The following is a 24,198-nucleotide window of genomic DNA, read 5'->3' on the forward strand; positions in this document are numbered from 1 at the left end:
CATCTTATCTTCTAGGTCACTTTGAAAAAATGAAGTTTACCTTCAAATTGTATGGCTATAATATCTGGCCAGGATGATTTTTGGATTTTGCCATTTCTGCTCCCTGCAACTTAGCCTGATGTTCTGAGTTCCAAAGGATTCTAAAGTTTACCTTTTAAATAGTATTTTTGTGATCCAAAGGACTTGGAACTAAGTTTAAATCCTATCTTTTCCATGAAGCTCACATTATCTTAGTATCTTAGCTCACAAGCTTGCTATGAAGATAAAAGAGCAAAGACAACAGTCCTTGCTCTTTTATCTTATAACTGGGTTATAAATGCAATAAACATCAACTCATCCATCTATTCATCCATTTCAACGGACAACAGAATTAAGCTTCTATTTTACTGATGTAAAAATAGTGGTATATTGACCATTTTCTATTCCTCTGTTACAGAGACCTATCTTGGAACATGTTACATGTTTTTGTTAGCATATCAGCAATTTCACATGTGAGCATCTCCTAATATATGTTGTAATAAGAATGAAATGCCAGAACAGTGATATATAATCCTTTTGAAGCACATTTGATATTTCTATTTATGCCACACCTGACTGAATAGCACAAGTCCGAAGTCCTTATCACAGGACTAATATTTGAACCACATTAAGTATGTTTCAGTATAAGCAATGAGAAATTGGTTATACTATAAAACACACTGATAATACTGTTATCTTTTCCTTTCCAGCAAATATAACCTCAAAAAGAACCTTCCCCTATTCAAAATCTTCATGAGGACATGCATTATGATTCTGACATTTCTGTGAGTGATAAGAGACCGAAAGTCGCAAAGAAAGTTTGAAGGTTATTCTTTTAATTGTCTTGTTTAAAACCAGTACTTTTAATACTGTGAGATGTACCCTTATCTGCCTTGACGTTCTAAGAGAGAAACTCACCTCATTTCTGATGGAATTAAAATGCAACCTCTGTTCATTTGGATCTGCTCTCATCTTTTTGCAGACCTGACTGAGTGATAATAAAAGCATCAAGAATAACCAATCTTGCAGTTTAAAAATGAACAGAAGAAACTTCACAACTGAAAAATAATCTTTTTAAAGGGACTAGCTAAGTACTGTACTGAGCAGCCCACTTGATTCTTTGTTTCATTCTGGTTCTCAAAAGAAGCAAATTCTTTAAACAAAACCTGTGTATGAACTGTAGGTGACATTACCATTAAAACATGCAGTCCAGAGTGCCCTTGCCCTCAGATCAAGGTAATCTCACTCATTCTTCATCTTGGCCTCAGAAAATTGACTCTAGAGCTTGTTAAGCAGTTATTGGACTACCACTACCTCTGACAGTTTGGCTATAAAAGAGGATAAACTCCAAGTCCCTGACTATTTGAAATGAACCTGAAACAGCAATAATTTGTTAATATCAAAAGCAGTAAATGATCCAGAGCAACGTGGTAATTTTGATTTTACATCTCAAAAAAACAAGATTTGGAAGTCTCATTTGACTTATGTGAACTACTGTATATTTTAATTATGCAGTTACATTAAAAATCTCACTGCACATGGGTCTGCGTATCAAGATTGCCTCCACCCATTTGTCTGACCACACTGGCTACATCCCGGACTTCTATGGCAGGGGAAATAGCTCCAGGTTTTCAGTGTACAAACCCTTTTGTGGGTGTATCTGCATCTACCTATCCATGCACACAGACATGCATATAGTTATGTGTATTTACACAAGTACACATGTAAGGATGTATGCATGTCGATATGGGGGGGGGGAGGAGAAAGAGAAATGGTAACATTTGCTTTTGGTGCAGAATGGCCAGTGAAAAAGATCTGCTGTGAGTAAAATGTAGAAGCACCAGATACATTATCCACACTGAAAATTTCTCTCTTTTTTTCCCAAAAAACTACCTGAATAGAAATGAGAGCACATTGAAGCCATGGAAGAGCAGAGCAGAGCTAACTGCTGGATAGCTCAAAGCCAGAGGTTGGGAGTTTGATTCCCCACTGCGCCATCTTGGCTGGACTTGATGACCCATTGGGCCTTTTCCAGCTCTGCACTTCAAAGAAGATGATGATAATGATTAGAGATTCTGCTTATACCATCTAAATCTGCTGAGAAATAAGATCTATTTCCAATCTTTAGTTTCGCTGAATAAATGGGATAATATATCTATATATGTGAAGATATTAAAGTCCCATTGATTTAATTGGTCAACATTAGCTGGGATTAAAAAATGGATCTGAGCCTAAATTTAACTTGTCAGCTTTCTTATGTATATGTCAGTGTTCTAAGCCCTGAATATTAAAACAATGTTTTAATACCTTTCTTCCTACAGGTCATCAATCTCTTTCACAATTCTTATTGTCTTAACCTGAATCTTCCCACCTCCCAAAACATACTGATCAGAGCAGTATAGTCAGTGTCCATTATATGGCACAGCAGAGTGTCTCATCAGCAATCAAATCTCAACATTAACAGGCACATGTCTGGGATGTGAAACAATCACCGAAGTAATTGTCCACTTACAGATTGTTGAATAAATCTCTGCCCTTTCATTTCAGATCTGTAAAAACTTTGACAGATAACATCAATGTATCATGTGCCTCCTATTATTTATTTAAAGTATTTTACCCTGCCTTTCTCCTTAAAAACAATCGAAGGTGGCTAAAGCAAGTGAACATCAAACATCACTCCAAGAGTGACATTTTTCAAGCTCAAAGTAAGTGATGGAATTAACCACAAGTATGATTTACCATCAACATAAAAATACCAACTAAAATATAACTTTTAACCCTGGCTGCCACTTCTAGCCTGAATTCATATTTGATGGATTGAGTAAAGCAACTCTGAAACAAATTTAATTTTGTGTCTATAATTTTCAATGCATCACCAAGTTGGAACTTTTAGATTTTGTCAGATTTGCTGATAGAAATGTAACCTAGCAGGCCTTCACCTACACTTGCTAGCTTCTGAGCTATTTGCCAATAAAAAATAATAATGTTTAAACATTGTATGAATGCGTATTTTCATTTACATAACTTGCCAAGAGATATATCTTTCACGATTGGTTATCATTGATGCTTTCCTTCTAGCACTCAGAAATGTTCCTATTTGTCTTCCACTAAAATGGAGATTTAGAGAAATGCTGCTGGGCACACAGTAAGATTTAATAAAATAACAACATGGAAATATTCACGGTGACATTGTAAAATCAATGTTTTTCTTAATAATTTAACTCATACTTATTTTTATACTTATTTTTAAACAACACAAATTGAATGAATAGTAATATATTTTGGACCATACAATTTTTTCCCCAAAACCTACTTTGATGAGAATCCCTCACAATGCATGCAGAGGTAACAGAAAATAGTATAGATCACCACATTTCTGCCTCATAATCTATTCATTTTCAGAGCCGTTCTTTTGGTTCAGTGGGAGCCACAAGATGGTTTTGAAAATTAGAAATTACAAACACACAAATTTAAAAGAGCAAATTAAAAAACCTAACGAATAACCCCTCCATCTCCTAAATACATAACATACAGCTGAAGCCTAGACCATCCTTGGGCAAAGATTTACTTGAAGAGACAATTTCCATTGCCCAACAAAAAGTAGGTAGCAATCAGGGTAACTGGGCCACATAAAAGAAGAATCCAAAGGCCTCATCATCTGTTTGCCTCACCTCTGGATGCAGAGGAACAGTGGGAAGATGCTGTCACGGCCCCAGATCAGTCAGAGGTACACTTCTTTAAAATGTGACCCAGTTAGGAATCTAGCTGCAGCACTTAGATCAACCATGGATTGCAGTGTCAATGGAGCAAAAATAGATGTGCATTGCTGAAACTGTTTAATCATGGGTAACTGATTACATAAGCATTTTATGTGAAGTTAGAAAAAACTAGTGATTGGGAATGTTTCCTATGAGCCCCTTCTCCCAATGCCTTCAAATCACTTGCTCCTTTGGTGCAATTCCCACCACGGTCCAGAAGAACAATCTCATGTTTCTGAGAACCAGAAAAGCGAGAAAGCAGTTAATTCCTGTTTTTGCTGTGCTTCTGAACAACAGACTGCCAAATTACGCCGCCCAGTGTGGTTCTCAAAAAGACAAATCATGCCTACGAAAAGTACCCACTGGTTAGTTACTTCCTGTTTTTGACAGAAAGGCCTTTTCTAGAGGGCATTCCAGAAAATGAGAAATTGTGCTTTTCAAGAGCTTTTGGGATGTGTGTGTGACTTACCATTTGGGAGTTCTATTTTTGAAGTGGTTGGAGGTGCAGCCGTTCAAGATGAAGACAGAAATGGCCCGTCTCTGCTTGAAACACTTCTCAGGAGTAATGAGTTGAAGTACTGTTAACTTTGCTTTGCTCATTGCCTTGGATAAATCTGGGTTGGCAGGGAAAAGTGAATCTACCTGTTTCTCATTTTGATTGAAATGAACTTATATAAGTCAACTGCAATATCTGTTAAATACCACATGATATAAAAAACCTGCAACTGGAACTTTCACTTATTCTTTTACTTGTACAGCCTATTATCTAACTGGTTTTTCTTTATCTCAGTGAACCGTTGCTTATAAAAATGATTACATAATTGCCTTAAGGTGCCTAACAGAAAATAGTTCTACAGTGGTGCCTCACAAGATGATGTTAATCCGTTCCGCAGAAATCGCTGTCTTGCGAAAACATCGTCTTGCGAAACCAAATTTCCCATAGGAAAGCATTGAAAATTAATTAATGCGTTCCTAGGGGAATTTTTTTTAACAAAAGGAACTTAAGGGGTAGGGAGCTGGGGAAGCACCATGGGAGGACTGGCAGGGGGTCCCCTCCCTGCGATCACCAGCTTTGGAGGTCCCCCACTAGTCTTCTGATGGTGCAGGAAAAGCCTCCAAAATGCTCTAAAGCAGGCACGGGTGGTTTTGTGGCACCCTCGCCAGTGTTCTGATGGTGCAGGAGAAGCCATCAGAACCCTTGTGGGGGTGCCCTGAAAACACACACCCTGGCTTTGGGGGTCCCCTGGGCCTTACCTTGCAGCATGGGAGGACTCGCACGGGTCCCTCTGCGCAGTGATCAGCGTTTGCAGAGGCTTGACTGAAAGCAATTTTAAAGTTCCCACCTCTTCCTCCAGCCTTCAGCAAGCCTCGGAAAAGAAAAGGGGGGGGGAGAAGAGCATTCTGCAGGAAAAGCCTCCAAAGTGCTCTAAAGCGGGCACGGGTGGTTTTGGGGCACCCCCGCCAGGGTACTGATTGCCTCCCCTGCACCATAAGAGCCCTGGCGGGGGTGTCCCAAAACCACCCGCGCCCGCTTTAGAGCACTTTGGAGGCTTTTTCTGCCTTTGCAGGTAAAGCCTCCAAAGCGCTCTAAAGTGGGTGCGGGTGGTTTTGGGGCACCCCCACCAGGGTTCTGATGGCTTCCCCTGCACCATCAGAGCCCTGGCGTGGGTGGCCCAAAACCGCCCGCATCTGCTTTAGAGCACTTCGAAGGCTTTTCCTGACTGGGTGATCGTAGTGCGAAAAAGCCCCATTGAAACCATTGTTTTACGATGGGTAAAATGAACACAAAAAACCGTCGTAAAGTGATTTTGTCGTAAAGCGGGGCAACCATCTAGCGAGGCACCACTGTATTCAGTTATTACTACTGATAAGTAAAGGCATACATGTAGCATCAATATACTTTAGTACTACTGTTTGATTACCAAGGCTTGAAAATTTTTAGAATGTCTCACCAGTCAGTCAAAAATTTCACCAGTCAGCATGGTGACTATAGCCTTGCAATTTATGTCAACAAATTTAAATTAGGCACTTCTTCACTTTTATTTCTACATAACAATGCATACAAACCCATAATAAATTGGGCTTGGACTGCAATTCCCAGGAGCCTTCACCACCAGCTGTGCTGATTCCCAATCTAGGGCCCCCAGGTGTTTTTGAACTGGCATTCCCAGAAGCTTTCATACCAGCTGTGCTGATTGCCAATCTAGAGTTCCCCCAGGTGTTCTTGGACTGCAATTCCCCAGTCTTCACCAGCAGTTGGCCAGCACAAGAACCAGTCCAAGGACAGCTGGGTGGCCCAAGAATTAAGAATTTCCATATTCTCCAGCATGGGACTACTCTACATTCTCCTGCAGAGCTACGATATCTCATATATCTCTCTGTGTTGCTCAAACTCTCTTCTCATGAGAAGAGAGCAGTTTTCCTTTTGCAATGGGAGGGGAGGACTGCAGGATTAGAAAGAGAGAGACAAGAGGAGGGGAAGGAGTCAGGCAGGCAGGGAGCTGTGACTCGTTGAGCAGCATTTTTCACTCGTCACAGAAGAGTGGACAAGTGCATTTTTCAAGCCCTGTTAATTGCTGACATTAAGAAAAGCAAAAGGGCAAGATCTCCCTCACATATAACTATCCTAAGCATATTTAACTCAAACTAAATTTGAGGAGAATTAGGAATTTGAGGCACATTTGCCATTTAACCAACACAACATATATATTTCAAAATACACAGAGAAGTTAAAAGAAAACTTCCAGTTATTGTAAACCAGTCGCCTTCAACAAGGTACCTTTTAGATGCGCTTGTCTACAATGCCTATCACCTTCAGCTAGCGAGGCCACATTTGCAATCACAAATGAGCAATTTATCAAAATTTGGAAGTTCAGTTTGAGTTACTGAGATTAAAAAAAATATTGACTGAAATATATATCTTTTTATTGATTGCTGAAAATTCACCACCTCAAAGATTTAGGAACATGATATTAACAGTTGTTCCAAGTCTCGGAAAAAGACTGGCAGTTATTAGGTAAATTGGGGCACCACATGAGTGGCAGTTTGTTATCTGATGTGGCACACAAACAACATGTTGCATGCTTATAGGAACAAAGAATCAGAATAAAGAGTAAAGAGAATATCACAAGTCATCAATTCATTGACTTAAAGTTGTTGAATGCCAAAGACAGGTTCCATCCTAAAAATTCCATTTTATTACTTTGGAGAATGTTGAAGACCAGTGGATATGCCTGAACAAGACATTAACATTCTCTCATTTAAAAAGAGAAGACATCAGTTGCAGAATTTATAGGGTACATAAACTTTCTCATTTACAAAATTAAATTGGAACGTTAATATTTCATTAAAGGAAATAAAAAATAAGTGCCACCTTTTACGCAATACAGAAAGAACAGAACACTTAAAAAAAAGGTCTTCTCTAGTGACCTATTTCTTTTGTACTGCAAAACTGCCACAATATATGAAGATACAGTGACCTCTCTGGTTACTAGAGCTTGGTAGGTTACTTTAATAAAGTAATTAGTCACATTACAGTTCCAAGGCTCACAAAATAGCTAGCTACTATTATAATATAAAAGTAATGTTTTACGTACTAGAAGAGTAATAGGAAGAGTTACTTCTGCTAGCCTTTAATTTTAAAATTACATTATCTATATAAAACAAGCTACTCCCCTGTGCTAAACACACAAACACTTCACCAGTTCACATTACAATAGTACCTCAGTTTGCAAAATAGATCAGTTCTACGCGACGTTACATAGCACAGAAATTTGCAAACCGAAACGCCAAACGCGCTACAAAAGGGGCATCATTATAGGCGCAAAGCGCCCTGGGAAAACCCTTTTGTAGTGCAAAAAAGGAAAAGAAAACAATGTAAACTGGGGCTTTATTTCTTATGGATTGCGGTTCATGAACCGAAAATTACGTACACTGAGGTGTTCACAAACTAAGGTACTGTCACCTGAATATCCAAAACAGAACACGTCAGCAACATGAACCAACACTTGAATGGTGTGATAGTCCTCCTTCATTGCTTATAGAGGTCACACACTGAAACTATAAAATTAATTAAAGCCTTATAGCTACATCATGGAAGAGTCAAAATTATCCTTTATAAAGTTGCAATTATACTGTAAAATCATACTAAAGAAATTTGTAACTAGTATACATCCAATGCTCAATTGTCTCATCCTAACAAAAAGTGGCAAACAAAGGAGATGCTCTTTTGATCCTCAGTGGGGATAATGAGAATTTTTCTGATACTCCTGATAGAGTTCCTGCATTGATAAGAGGTTTTGCAAAATGCTAATTTTTATGCAGAAGTGTACAATTTGCACAACTTCCCAAATTTAGAATGGCTGTCATTTTGTTTCAAGAATTGGAAGCACTTAATGGGTTCTTATAATCTTAGAACTGCAGAGCTGGAAGGGACTCTATGGATCATTAAGTCTAGACTAGATACGGGAATGAATAAACAAAGAATTGTGATATTCATGAAATATCACCGATTCATGGGATATTTGCCCCTTTGTATTAACCAAGTCTGGAGACTCCAAAATATGAGATGCATATTTACCCATTTTTATTTGTCTTTTTGTGCAGACTGGCTGTGGGAAGGGACACCCCAGTTTCCCTTCCTACAGCCTCCTTGTCAATGTCCCACCAATCATCTGATGGTTTCTGTTTCTTCAGCCAGCGTGCTTGTCAATGCCCTGCCAGTCAGCAGATGGTCAGGACACTGAGAAGCAGGCTGGCTGTGGCAACGGAAATCTCATTTTCCATCCTGACAGGCAGCATGCTGGTCAATCACACAGGCAGGCTGTGGGAAGGGAACCCCCCTGCTTTTCAATGTCCCAACCATGAGCCCTTAAACAAGACACTGACATACCGGCAGGCTGCGGGAAAGAAAATCCGGGTTTCCCTTCCTGCAGTCAGCCTGTTTATCAATGTCGTATTGATCTGCTGACGGTCAGGACATTGACAAGGTTGTGGGAAGGGAAACTGGGGTCTCCTTTCTTGCAGCCTGCTTGTCAGTGACCTGTTGATCGGCTGTTTGGCAGGCCATTTTTTAAAAAAAATATGAGTGAATATCTGTCAATTTGTCACTAAAATTCGGTGCTTCGTCAATTATACCAAGTTGATGAATGACGAATTGTAAATCACCATGTTTTCTGATTCGTCCCCACCTCTAGTCCAGAACTTGTCGAGGAAGCTCAGTGGGGTACTGACCTCCCAACGTCTGGCTCCACAGCCAGATACATAAACTGCTAAGCTCTTTGCACTTTTCTTAACAATCTTTCAGACCTTTTGTGTTTGTTGCACGTGTGCTTTATTTCTCAACTGGAAATTACAGGACAAACATTTTGCACAAATTATAGAGACCTGGAAGAAGAAAATAAAACAGACTTCTTTGTTTCACTCTTGGCTAGTAGCGAGGTTTAAAATTCTTGGCTGAGGTGTCCCATTTCCTCAAGACATCCTAAAGCAGTAACAATGAGAATTTAGGCCATACTCTTCCCAGCCCTCGAGCCAGCTACCCGAATCTGTTGGAATCAAACTCAGGTTGAGAGAAGAGGCTTGACTGCAATACTGCAGTTTAAACACTGTCCCACAGGGCTCTCTTCCTTGTGCATTGTCATTTAAATGAAACTAACAACAAGAAAGCATGGGCAATGCACAAAAACAAAACATGTTAGAAATGGTCATTTGCCATGATTAAAAATGGGAATAAGGTCACACCTGATAAATTTGAGGTTTTCCTTACAAATATGGATGTTTGTTTCCATGGAATAAAACATTTAACATTTCTGCTTTTTTTTTGTAAATTAAAATCCAAAATATTACAAATTTACAGTGTCCATTCAACAAGCTGAAACTAAGGATGTAAACTACAGTAATTTAACTGTACTCACATATAATGCACACATTTATAATGCAACAAGTATGTAATAAACTCTCTTGCCAAGAGAGCTCATTAACTATAACAGTACAACTAATTTAACTATTTTCACTTTGTATTGGTTTGCCAATTTGTCAGATTAATGACCACAACATAAATGTGTTCTACAAAATCCAATGCCATAAGCTAAATCTTTAGTAATCACTCAATAAATAATAGATAAGAAGTCACATTTCTTCTTCTTCTTCTTTTGATACAAGGATTTACAAAGAAATAATTTCTACACATCTTTTCCTACAGCAACATTCAAGCAGTTTCCAAATACTATGTACTGGCCATATAGAACATGTATAGAATCAGTCTGAGAAGCCGGGTAACTCCAACTCAAGATACTTCACAAACATTCATTAGAAAATTCTTGAGTTTCTGCTTATACCTCAAAAATAAATTAGAAGAAGTCAACTTCACAAAGTGTGAAGGCAAGAGGGAGAAGGGGACAACAGAGGATGAAATGGTTGGACAGTGTCATCGAAGCTACCAACATGAATCTGACCAAACTCCAAGAGGCAGTGGAAGACAGGAGGGCCTGGCGTGCTCTGGTCCACGAGGTCACGAAGAGTTGGTCACAACTTAACAACTAAACAACAACAAAAGTATAGCGGATAGAGTGACAGACTAGGGCTCTGGAGACCGATTTGAATCCCCGCCGTTCCATGGAAACTCACTCAAGAGAGTGGAACTAGTAAAACTATTCCTTAAGTATCTCACTTACTTTGAAAGCCCTATTAGGTTCTCTATATGCTGGTTCCAACTTGACAGCATATAACAAACTAATTTGGTAAGACACTTTAAAAAATCATACTCTAGATATTAATTAGCTTACAAATGACAGGATGTTTGTGTTATTATCCAGACTGCTTCACGAATGGTCTATTTTACATTCATTTTGTCTTTAATGTAATTGTCACCAATCTTTTTGCATTATATTTCTCTCTGCTTAATTGTCTTCCCTCTATAAGCACATGTATACCTACCTGCCAAATTAGGAAAACATCTCATGCATCTGGATTCTATCCTACCAAATATTATGTCATAATAAATCTGCTTGCTTTCAATATGTCACAAATCTATTAATGTACTTCTGCTCCCATTATGTTTTGATGACTGAGGAACAATGAAGTTTTTCTAGCACTGGCTAGTCTTTAACAATTGTTTTGTAGAGACAAAAATGCAGATGAAATGTGGCCACAACCATATTATGGAATACCTTTTAGAACAATGTCTAGAACCTGACTCATGTAAAGCCAGATTACACATTACATTTACCACCAGAAAAGCAGCCTAGCCCTCTGAGTTCAAAATTAAAAAAAAAAATCCTGTAAAGCTGAAGGAAGTTTTGTCTGCCAAGCCAGCAGCTACCATACACTCTGAATATGAGATCAGAATGCTCCTGAGGAAAAGACTGAGACTTTTAATTCCATTGGTCTGCCTGCATGTCCACACTACCTGGCGAACAATTACGCATGCATGCTGAGTGCTTGCAGCCCTTCTCTCTGTCTTCAGGGAAGACAAAACAAAACAAACAAACAACAACAACAACAACACGCTCCTGAGCAAACAAGTCACCATATGTGGGTGGTAAAGCATCATAAGAAGTTGTCAAGAAAAAGGCAAAAGGTAAAAAGAGCTGTATCTTTACATTCCTTCTCTACAGAGAAAACCAAAGTTAATCTACAAAAACTGACAATTTATTAAACACCCACCCACTGTCTTTCTAATTTAATTGTTAATTCCACTGTCTGTTCCCTGCCATCTTTCACCTTTCCATCACTCTGTATAAAATGCATCATAAATTAAATACTGAGATGGAATAATGAAAACATTCTGAACTCTTCTAAATAGTGTTTTAGTGACACACTTATTTATTACCTCTTTTGTCAAAGTTCTGCATAACAAAGCTTGGCAGACCAAATGTGTCATTTTATGCCATCCATCAACTCCTATCCTCCTGTCACCAAGTCACTCAGTCATCAAATTCATCCCCCACTTTTTTCTTTCTCCAATTAAGATATGAGGCATCAAAGCAAACTAAGAATGGATTTCCTTTTGCAAGGCTAAGCAAATTATTCTCTATTAACTAGTAATGAGAAAGCTTGAAAATAGTGGGAAGTTCAGCTGAGTTTGAAGCGGAGGAGGGTGGGAGAGGGAAGGCAAAGACAAATTACATTTTATGAAGGCTCCTAATTCAGCTCCTCTTGTTAAAAAAGTGTATCTCATAGAAGCAGTATACTTTTCTACCATGCAAGAATGTGGTCCACCACACTCTACCTTTGGAAGAAATCCAGGTAAAGCAAAGCCTTTAAGTGAAAGCCTTGACATTTGGTTTTCTTCTGACAGTTTATCTTACATTTTTTTATTTTTATCCTTTTGCTTTCCCATCCAAGCAGGAAGCTCAAGGAGCATTACATTTGGAAACCTGTTTACTTCGTAAAGGAAAAAATAAAATCACAATGAAATCCCCAATAACCCCTTGAGATCCAAATTGTCCTTCAGAAACACAAATATAATTATGGAACAGCAGCACATCTCAAGGGTCTGATTCAAAACATAATAATCTTTGTTCATGTCAGAAACACCACAGTACAGTTAATTAATATAGCAGATAATTTTCACCCAATAAAATAGGCAACATCAAGAGCATTTGGGACAGCGTGGGAAACTTCTCCCTAAAGTTTCTAGCTGCATTCTGTTCCAGTGACATGCCCACACTCCTGGCAGGAGCAGCAGCTGCCAGCGGGCAGGGTAACTCCTCATTCTAACCTTTCGCTTAGAGGTAGAGCATTAAATCAAAGAGTTTCCTCAGCCAATCCTGGTTACGCTTAGGTAACTAGTATCCTATCTGAATTCTCACAACATACTATGTAATCATACTAAGTTAATAAAAATAGTTCTCAGGGCGTTGCCTTGAGGCTCCGCTGGCTCAGACATCTGCTTGTCGACTCAGTACTTTCTCTAAGGCTAATTGCTTTCCTTTGTTCCATGATCATCCACAGGATAGCTAACACTAAATCTTCCATAGTATAGGTTGAGGAACATGGAGTGCACTGACATAGCTTTGAAGTTGTCTGTTCTTCTGCACACTTGCAAAGAACCACTCGCTTTGGACTTCAGTTCATTTCAGTTTTGCCAACTTTGTCCAAATATGATAAAATGTCACAGTAGATGAAATAACTCAGTATTCTCAAACAAGCTTGAACATACTGTTAAAGATATATTTTAAAAATAATATTAGAGAAACTATATTGCAACCTTCATAAAGAATAAATAATCAACTAGGATTTGGCATTGTCTCCAACTCATCGTTTGCAATCCCCATGAAGCTCAATCAAGAACAAGCCACAGTGGACACTTGCACATAGTGAACATGTATGTATTATACAGATAGAAAAACAGATTCATGAGTTGATTATAATGGAGCCCACAGTTGTAACCTCTGTGCAAAAACTGGGCATTCCAGGAGGTACTTAAAATCTTTCTCTCATATACATGGGTGGGGGGGGGGGCGGGAACAATACCATTCAACCTGAAAGCACAAAGTACTTAAGTTCCTACTCCACTTGGAAGTCTTGTAGACCTTTGCATATTCAATGCAAGACATATTTCTACCTGTGGTTTACTTATGACTGGGCTACCAATCATGGACACAGAGCAAGCAGATTAAACTGAATGCATTTATGGCATCTATGCAGTCTCTTCACACTATACATGCAAAAGATAGCAGGATTTCCAGGAATGGTAGAGACATAGGGGCTGGGCTTCCTTGAATCTTCATGTCATCACCACCCTTTCAGCATTCATTTCAGCTTTCAGGCTAAATGGCTGAATAGGGCTTATGAAATGATGATGATGATGATGCCAGAGCTGATAATAAAGACTTGGAAAAACTAACGAAGTACAGAGACCTGACAATCGAAACATCTCATCTTTGGAAAAAACACACTTCAGTGGTCCCTGTAGTCATTGGGGCATTGGGAACAATATCAAGAAATTTCACACAGTATTATAAGAAGTTGCAGATCTCAGAAATCACGCCATCAGAGCTACAAAAACTGGCACTATTAGGAATAGCATACATACTGCGTCGATATTTAACAGATATTTACAGTAGGTTTTTGGTTAAAACCTGTACCTGTTATATAAGTTCTATATATAGGTCAAAACCTTCCTGATCCAGAAGGCTTTTAATTGAAATAACTGTGGGTCCGAGAACAGCCTGGGTAAGCGGCGCGGGTAGGCTTCAAGCCTTCCCGATCCACCCCCACCCTGTCCCCGATGCCGGTAGCCTCCCCGCGCCGCCTACCCCAGCCGTTCTCGGATGCCTGGAAGTCCGAGAACGGCTGGGGAAAGCGGCACGGGGAGGCTTCAAGCATCGGGGACAGGGTGGGGGTGGATCGGGAAGCTTGAAGCCTACCCGCGCCGCTTACCCAGGCCGTTCTCGGACTTCCAGAAGTCCGAGACTGGCCTGGGTAAGCGGCGCAAGTAGGCTTCAAGCCTTCCCGATCCACCCCCACCCTGTCCCTGCCGCTTAAAGGGTAACCGGCGGTTGGTGGGATCCAAGCCCGGGATGCCTGAAAGGCATCCCAATCCCACCACCCTCCCTCCGCAGCTTGGATCCGAGCCACGGCGGCTACCCCAGCCATGGCCGGACTCTAGGGAGTCCAGCCATGGCTGAGGTAGCCGCCGTGGGTCAGATCCAAGCCGCAGGGGGGAGGGAAAAAACCGGATAATCCGTTCCAATTGGAACGGATTAACCGGTTTTCAATGCATTCCTATGGGAAATGGTGCTTCACATAACGATGTTTTCACATAACGGGTTTTTTTTTCGGAACCAATTAACATCGTTATGCGAGGCACCACTGTACAGTCATTGAGTAGCCAAAGAATCCTAGGAAAAAGCAGGAAATCATGAATATGCAATTTGTTGATCTGCTAATAAGTTTGAAGACATGTAGTAGGCATTTAACTGAAGCAATTTTATGAGTTAAACCCCAGTAATTCACTAAAAGTTTGCTTAAGTTCACTGCACATTCCTACAAAGGAGTTCCGTTTATGTGCTATCAATTTCACATGCTACACAAAAGAGTTTTGAAAAACTGTCCCTTAAGGTAAATAATCTTCACATATTTTCATACTCTATTCCTGTGCAATGCAAATTTATAGGCCTCTATGGTGATATCGCTGGTTTTATGCAGTGGTACAAGAAGAGCACTTACCACTTGCCCGTTCTGAGGATTTTTATGAGCATATGGGGGCCCACGAATGTGATTCCACATTTGGCCTGAAGTCATGGCAAAAACGACACACTGAAAAAGAGAAAAGGCTGATCAGCAAAAGAGGAATATTCAAGAATAAGAATATTCAAGGTTACACTTGCAGGAACTCTTTGCCAATCACTAAGGGAGGTATTTGTTTAAATTCCTCAAGTTAGGATTTTAGCTGTTTACACTGAAAACAGGAAAGAGAAAAAAGAGAGAAAATGGGTCTGCACAAATTAGTTTATAAAATAAAGCTCTTATTCTCATGCTTTATATTCACTGACAATAAAGAACTACAGCTAGAGCTCGCTTGCACTACACACTTTGCTCTTCTTTATTTTATTTAACTTGTATACCATCCTACTTCGTGACACCTGGGCAGTTAACAAAATGAATTTCTTTTGGAAGGGTGCTTTCAGAGAGATTAGGAAGGAACAAAAAGGTTCAGGAGCAAAAGTCTGCCTAACCTTCAGGAAAAGGGCCAATTTCTCATCATTTTGGTGGATGTTCACCATTAAAAAAAGCATCAGAAGATACACCTCATACTTCAATGCAACATTTTTGTCACCAACTCAAGCAACTTGTTCCATTCTTCCATCCATACGTCCTCAAAAAGGAAAAGCAAGTACATCATAAAAGAAGTGTTATCTTCACTGCTAAGCCTTCTAACTCTCACCACAAATGAACAGAATTTGGTACTTCCCCCTACTGATCCAAAGGTATCCCACTAAATAACTCTTTTTCCTTGAAGCAACCTGTCCAGTGTTTACATGCTTTCTTGCTTCAAGAACAAAGATGACAGCTCCCCTCCTTCACCTTAGGTATCAGTGTCTGCAATATGTGCAAAATGTCTCTGTATAAACTGTTATCTTTTCTCATTACGTAACATATGGTAGTTCAATAGCTGGGTATATGGCTGCAGAGACAGAGACTGAGAGTTTGATTCCCCACTGTACCTCCTAGGAGAAGAGTCAATTTCAACACTCTAATTAAGATCCCTTAAACTAATATCATTAGGGAAATGGAAAGGCCAGAAATGACAGTTCATTGTCTATCCTGAAGTTCTGAAGGGACAGTTTTATGTGTTTTTTAAAGTGATGGCTGGCTGGTTAGCTCAGTGAGTTAGCTATCTGGTTGCAGAATCAGAAGTTGGGAATTAGATTCTCCACTACATTCTACGAGTACAGCCAGGCTGTGTAGCCTTGGGCAAACTATACTGTCCCAGAGTAACCCAGAAGAAGGGAACAGTACATCATGATGGACTCTATACATAGAAAACCCTGGAAAGGGTTGCCATAAGTCAGAATCAATTTGACGGCACATAGGTATTCTGTATTAACAAAGCAGACATAACACTGCAAGTCCAGAACTCTGACTGATGAAATAGATGCATAGAAACTATCTTATGCTTCTGATTTTTGACAGACTATGCAACAAGGCAGCACAAATCACATCATAATTTAGCTACACAATTTCTGTATTTTGCATAGGTTGTGCAATTTGTACAAAAAGCATTCTTGCAAAACAAAACTCTAGTTGAAACCTACAGAAAATATTTTGTCCTCTTCCACACTGTGGTGTGAGACAACTGGCATTGGGAAGGGGAAGGGATTTTCACTTCCATACCACTTATACCCATTAAGTACTTTAACATGCTTTTCTCTATGTATGACTTGGGAAACTGCTGTAGGTAGATTGAATTACTGCACCATGAATTAAACCCATGACCATAAACATGGAGCTGTCTCAGTTGAGTGTGGATCTGAAACATTTGGTATATCAGTGGTAAAAACAAGGGTCATCAGCACTGGGGGAAGATAATGAGATGTTTCATTTATTTAAAGTATTTTTATTCAGAAATAATGTTGAGCTTTTCTGCATTGACTTGCTGCCTTCAAGATAAAAAAGTAAAGCAATAACAAAAAACTAAGAAGATTGAAGACTCTAGTTTATCAAGGTTTACACCAGGTAAAATCTTGTAATCTTCAAAGTACCACAAAAACCTGTAAAATCTTGTAATCTTCAAAGTACCACAAAAACCATGTCTACTGGACGGTAGAATGCTCACACAACCATCCTCAACTGGGGCTGTGTGAAAAGGTTTGATGCTGCAGTCTCTGCCTTGAAGTATTGTTTTCTGGGTCTTGATATAGGCACCTGAAATATGCTGATAGATGGGATGAGTGCTGATTTTTAACAAATGGCTTCAGAACATATGAATGATTGTGCTTTAACTTAGAGCTTAGCAAACCTAAACTTACATACAGATGATAGATCCAGGCTCAGAATGGAGCTTCTGGTAGTTTTAATTTAGAAGTTTTAGCTTTTCAGACTACAGACAGTTAAAGTGCAAGTTGCCCACTGAATGACATGAATCAAGAACAGAGATTTTTTGACCACCACAAACCTATTGCAGAAGAGTCTGAACTATTTCACAAACTGGTCAGATCCTTCTCTCTGCCTTAATGAATTATCTACTAATGAGCAAGAAGCTACCACATAATTAATGTGGAAGCTAATAGACAACTTTAATAGTCCATTTGAATCCACATGTTACCTGTAAGCAAAATGAGTTTATGCCATGATATGAATTCTCTGTATCTACTGTATGTCTGGATGGAGCAATAGTACATGCTGAAACTAAAAAAAATTGGGCTCATAGAGAAAATTGTTTCTTTATTTCAGTGTCTTGAGGGTTGCTTTTGTTTTCACATTGCTGCAAAACACAGCTTATTTCATTATACCTTTCATATTTTTCCTAAAGTATTCTGTTCCACCTATCCAAACATGTTATCCTTGAGTTGTCTTGAAACATATGCAGCTGACAACAGAACCTGAAATTTTTTATGTACAAATAAAATTACTTATAATTAGTTCCTTTCCTCCGTAACTACTTGTACTACTACTATCGACTGAAATTTAATTAAGCATAATTCCAACTCCTTCTCCGGTATAACCATAACTGTTCAACTGCATTTATTAGGTTATGTGGTGTGACCTCAATAAAATATAGAACGGGAATATTATATAATTTAAGTAGTTGCTTGTACTGTATGTATCTTGTGTTGCTGATTTTTGCTTTTATAGGAGAGTACAGTCTTTTGCACCAAGAGCTGTTCATATTCAGATGTGTTTTTTAAGTTACTAAAAGGCAACTAGCAACATTTTTGGACTTTAGATTTGTATTTAACTTTTTTTAAAAGTAAGGTTCCTAGATATGCTCATAACTCCACATAAAACACATATAATAATTGAATATTATCCACTACTTTAAAACAGAAATAAATAATTTTGTCTCTTCTGTTTTAAAATATATAGGCTCCCCCTTCATTTTAGTTGTTTCAGCTACCTTGCCATGATAAAATTTAATGCAGGATGTTTTTTTAAACCCTCAAATCTTTTGAATCCCATTAGACAAGTGTTCACTGTGATGCTGCTATTCAATTTATGATTTGCCACTAATATCTCTCCATATGCTCAAATCATTTTACGGATATTTTATCATCCCTAATATTTTATTCCACTCTTCCTCTATAGAATGCAATGTGTGTAAGGCTGTCCAATTTTATTTCAGCGGGATGAAGGCAGACCAGATAAGGCGCCTTTAGGTAACTAGCTAACCTATCTCTAGGCAAAATTGAAAGACTGATGGGAGGACAAAAGTTAAGCTCTTCTTTACCTAAGAATCTTGCTTCATATCACAAAACCTTACTATATTGAGTTGTGTAATTTTAATGGGCGAAAGTACAAAACAGATTCCTTTATAAGGTGGCAATGTTTCTTTCACTGTGAGTTAGTTGAACTTGGAAAGAGAAATTTTAATTGGTGGTTAAAGCATGAAATATTAGATTTGATGGTCAAAATCTTGCTTGTTATACCTGCAAGTATAACTTCCAAGTGTAGCAACAATGGCATAACTTTTGGAGGCGAATTTCCTTAAATAAAAATATCACTATAGATATAATCAGTTGCTAAATGTGGCATAGATAGTGCCTACAGAGATTTCTTAACTTGAGTACACTGTTTGCATTAAACTGGCACAAAATCCCAACCATATTTTAGCTAATGTTTTAGGAGCAAAATCAGCACTCTTATGAAGTAAAATTGCAACTGGTTCTCACACACCCTGACCCCTGTTTTACCTTTGCTGGGAACAGTCAACCAGCCAGACCAGTTAGATTACCTGAAGTGAAATCATTCCAAATCAACAATTGCTCCCCAGTGACTTTGTTTGTGCATCTCAACTAGTAGGATCTGCCTCTGACTGTGAAGTTACCTTCAGAGTAGTTGAGGAAAAGCATCTGAGGATGGATACTCATCTGTCTGCATCGAGTGTGGGTCTGAGGCACAACTGAACAATAACTGAGATGGGTCAGATAGAACGGTAGAGTAATTTTTATGTTGGGTACTACATTTGACAAGGGGCAGGTAGGCCAGGTTTTCCACATTGTCTATGTATGATATAATTATTAATATAATAATTTTAGAACTGCAGGGCTGGAAGGGACCCTACAGATCACTGAGTCCCTGCCAAGGAGGCACAGTAGGGAATCAAACACCCAAACTCTGGCTCTGCAGCCAGATAACAAAATCACTGAGCTATCCAGCAGTTCCGTACACCATATCATGTCTTTCAAAAAATTGAGCTTCCTTTGCCTACTTCTCAATATCTTGCCTTTTCACACACAAGCAGATATGCCTCTGAATATGTTAGAAGGGTTCATCGTGTACAATTTGGCTACTTCCCAAGAGAAAGGGATATATTATTAGGGTCAGATTAACACCTGTTAACATCTTCGAAGCTGTGCAGCTGAGAGCAAACTTGCTCAGTCAGGCTCCCCAGAGTACCACTCAAAAGACGCTCTCTTCTTACTTCAAGAAAAACCCAGGAGGCAAAGTTCTTCCAGAAGAGATTCTCCAGAGAGTGGAAAATCAGCAAAAGTGGTAACAAGAGGTACCACTATCAATGTCACCTCAAAACTCCTTCTAGCATATTACCATAGAAACATGGAGTTGAGAGAATAGATTTTGATGCATTGAAAAAAAGAGACCAGGATTTCATGGCTGTAGTTCAGTGGCAGAGAACAAGCAGATCATAAGCTTTGCAGAACAATGCACATTCAATCCCTAGCATCTCTATGAAGTCTAAGGAAAGACTCATGTGTGAACACCTGGACAACAAAGACCGGTCTCTATAGACTACAGGCTGACAACAAATATCTTATGGGGTGTACACAGTGCGTGGACCATTTCTGAAATCCCTCCAGCCCACCAACCTCATTTTTCTAGGGGGGGAGAAATACCAGAATGCTTTCTAGAAGGAATTATGGGCATGTTTTGAAGGCCCTGGGCACTGTTCCTCTTTAAAAAAATAAATAAAGACATCACAGAGTACAAAGGGGCTTTTGACATTTTTTTTTTAATAAATCATTTTTTGGTTAAAACAACCCATTGTAGCAATCTTAGTAGTACATAATCACTGCATTAAAATGGTAAAAAAGGATGTAGATTAGCCTCTTTAGATCTGCTCCTTATGGGTGTGGCCCTGAGGCTGTTTGAAAGTCTGAAAATTGCTCTATGTTCTGCTGAGATTGCCCGCACTTGCTATAGACAACACTGTTCTGATGGGTCAGTATCAGCTTTCTGAAAACTGTTTTCAGTTCCCAAGAGGGCTTTGGGTTTTATTTTTCATTACATCAAATCCCCTCTCCATCTCATTACTCAGAACACACAAGAAAAGAATTTTGAGATTTTTGTGTTGATTTAGAAACAATTGAGAAACATGTTCAAGCGGCACTTCATGCTCAAAATAAAATATCAAAGAATGTATCAAGGTAGAATAAGAATGGACTTAAGAAAGTCTTTCTACATCTAAACTGGTCACATAAATTGTGTTTCCAGCCAAATATATGGGGCAAATTAGATACAAAGGTACCATGATTCACATAATGAGAGTCACACCAAATTTTGTTATTCATGCTTCTTTGTTCTTTGTTTCCTTCCTGCTCCTTAAAAAAAAGAATTTTTTTTTGTATAATCCACTTTTCTGCAGGAGGGGCATCAGCAAATTGTCCAGGAAAGCAGCTTTTCTGGTTGGGAAGCTGTTTCAGCTTGCTTGCTCTGTCTATACTTTTATTCCCTAATTCTGTGCTTCATACAAAATCAGCCGCTATTTCAACTGGTATATGGATCTGCTAGCATTTTGTCTACCTTACTGCTCAAATCAAGGGAACAAAAAATGGAAAGGGAGCAGCAAGAACTTTTGGAACAACTTTCCATATGAAATAACACCATATCTTGGAGAGCAGCTTCCTTAACATGAATACTGAGAAACTCAATTTTATTTATTTATTTAATTTATACCCCACCCTTCTAGACCGAAGTCTACTCTGGGCGGCTAACAACAATAGATATAATAAAAACATGTAATAGAATAAAAAACAGTAGTAATATGGTTCAAGATGGGGAAAAAGTCAATCAATCACAGCAGCTTTGCATTTATGTAAAATTATGTTAAAAACTTGGCTTTTCAAACAGGCCTTCCCTCCAGCCAATTAATTGATCTTTATTTTTCTTCCTTGCGTCATGCCATCTTGGTAATATGTTGTTTGGAATTAATTGCTATAACTGTATCTTTGATTATTTTTATACATGTTATATTGCTGTGTTTTTATCCATGTAAGCCGCCCCGGGTAGACATTGTCTTGGGGTGTGTGTGTAAAAATCTAATAAATAAATAAAATAAATGTAGTCTATACTCTGAATTTGGTTAGTATCAACCTAGCTACCTATCCAAAATGTTTTGTTGCTATAGATGTGAATTTTTTTTTACCTGTTTCATTCTTGTAGGCTAAATTTCCAACAATTTAAAAAAGTCTGCTCCTAGATGGACAAGATTACGGTACGTTTTAAGAAGCTTTCATGTCTTCACACTTTTGCAAAAAAAGTGTTCTAAAACTTGTACTTCATGCAAACATCTTTGAATTTTGAACATAAATAATTGTCTTTTCTGTAAAAGAAATATTCTTTACAGCATAGAGGATTTTTGTGCAAAAAAGGAGGGGAATTCTGTTGCTGTCAGTAAAAAGTGCTCATCTTTTCACTCTTGAGGAGGAGGGAAAATCTCACAGCCATTGCTTTTCCCCCCAAAAAAGATGTCTCAACCTGTCAAAACATACTTATTCACTGCAAGTATCTGTTACATCCTTATTTGCTGCTTAAAGAAACACCGTATTGGCCAACATTTGATGGGACCTGGCAGCAAAAGTATACTACATTCAGTATGCTAAGGAACATTCTTTTTATTATAACTGAAGGTGGCAATCTGTGTGTTCTGGGCCCTAACTGTGTTCAAACAGTTACCCAGCTATTCCTGTGCAAAGCTTCAGCACTCAGCATACCTGCAAAGATCTTTATAATCAATCAAACAAATCACCATTCTCAGAAAATGGGGTTGCTTTTAAAAGGGGTAATCTATAACCTTGGTGGAACTCATGGTCAGAGCCTGAAGATAAATGAGGTTACAGTACTTGCTAGTAAATTAATAGTATAATAATCAAGAGCCCTTGTTTCTATAAAAGTTATGGGAAAAACATTTCTATGATTAAGCATAAGTATCCTCAAGCTAATTTTCCATGGTGTCAAAGTATAGCACAGTAACATACATACAGCTCACTATGTACACCCTACATCTTTGCAAAAGAGCCGTATGTTGCTACCTTCACTAGGTATAGGTGCATACATTAAGGATGTAATGAATATTAAAATGATTTTGATGAAAAATTATGCTTCAACACATCAAGACATCTAACTGAAAAAAACTGTCAACTCCTATAGAAATTTTGCTGCTGTATTGAGTGTGAGAAGACCCATAGGTTTTGTTTTTTTTTTTTTTTTTTTTGCAACAGCAGCATTTACCAAAGGAAGGGAAAAAGAAGGAAAGGAGGAGTCAGGAATATTCTATGTATTCCATAGAATCATAGAATAATGAAGTTGGAAGGGCCCTATAAGGCAATCGAGTCCAACCCCCTGCTCAGTGCACAAAGACCTTGAATTTCATTTTAAAAAATGTGTACTATGAGAAAAATATACTGGTCTTGTACACAATACAAGGCTTTTAATATAAAATGTGAATTCTCCATGAATTCTTTTTTGAAGTAAGTCCCAAGATACAAAAAAATGAATAAAAACTGTCCCAATCATTCTCAGTGGGGAAAAACCATTCAGTAACAATAACCTGCAGCAGAGTATGAGTGGGAAGGTAGGCAGAAAGAACTAAAAAGAATATTAAAATATACAGAGAAAACTCAAGACATACTTTTAAAAGTAACCATAATTGTCAAGTACCTCCATGAGGGGGAACAGAGATGATTCTGTATGAGTAAGAAAAAGACTGCGTTCTTCAAAGAACCTCCAGGAATAGCCCCTGTATTACTATACAATAATGTGCCAGTGTTGTCAGCAGAAAAAAAAAGGATGCTAAGCTTTATGTAGCAAAGGGCAGCCTGAATGTTGACAACACCAACAGCAGAAGTGAATGGTCTACAAAACTGGTCCCCAACCTTTTTAATGCCAGGGAATGGTTTCGTTGAAGACCATTCTCCCAAGGACTAGGTGGTGGTGGCAGTGTGTGTCCGTGTGTGTGTCCGTGTGTGTGTCCGTGTCCGTGTCCATGTGTGTGTGTGTGTGTGTGTGCGCGCGCGCGCATGCGTGTGTGCAGAGATGGTGGCGGGGGAAGTGCATACCTGCAGGCAGGCATCAGTACGTGCGGGAGGGTGTGCATGCGGAGGAGGTGGAGTGCATTCCTTCGGCCCTCAAAGATCTGTCTCGGTGGCCCAGTTGTTCAAAGGCCATGGACCGGTCCTGGGTTTGGGGACACCTGGTCTACAGAATATCATCTTGTGCTCACTACCATTCACAAAGTGACACCAAGCAAGAGAAAATCCAAGAAGCTAACTTCTTTTTTCATCAGTTTACCGCTTCTCACACAAACAAAAAGTAATTGTCAGTGCTGTTTTTCAAGAAGTGTGGAACGGTAATAAGCACAAGCGGGTATCCTGTAGACCAGCCATTCTCAGCCTTTTTTGGCCATGGCTATAAACACAATATGAAAGAAATACAGGCCAAATCAGGACTGTATATGTTGCATAACAAACCTTACAAACTGATGTGTGAAGAACTGTTTCCAGTCTGTGACTCCTTCAAA

At 38.9% G+C, this 24,198-nt stretch overlaps 1 protein-coding gene across 2 annotated transcripts in view; it reads right to left on the reverse strand.

Moving 5' to 3' along the window:
• Positions 1 to 24,198, reverse strand: part of TUSC3 (tumor suppressor candidate 3) — a 192,982-nt gene that overhangs the window by 64,245 nt on the left and 104,539 nt on the right. For both annotated transcript variants that reach the window (XM_073001313.2, XM_073001315.2), the window contains one exon: positions 14,952 to 15,041. In XM_073001313.2, the coding sequence (XP_072857414.1) occupies positions 14,952 to 15,041 (90 nt within the window). The remainder of the gene's footprint in view (positions 1 to 14,951; positions 15,042 to 24,198) is intronic.

The sequence above is a fragment of the Pogona vitticeps genome, chromosome 5, assembly GCF_051106095.1.
Source record: "Pogona vitticeps strain Pit_001003342236 chromosome 5, PviZW2.1, whole genome shotgun sequence".
NCBI lineage: Eukaryota > Metazoa > Chordata > Lepidosauria > Squamata > Agamidae > Pogona > Pogona vitticeps.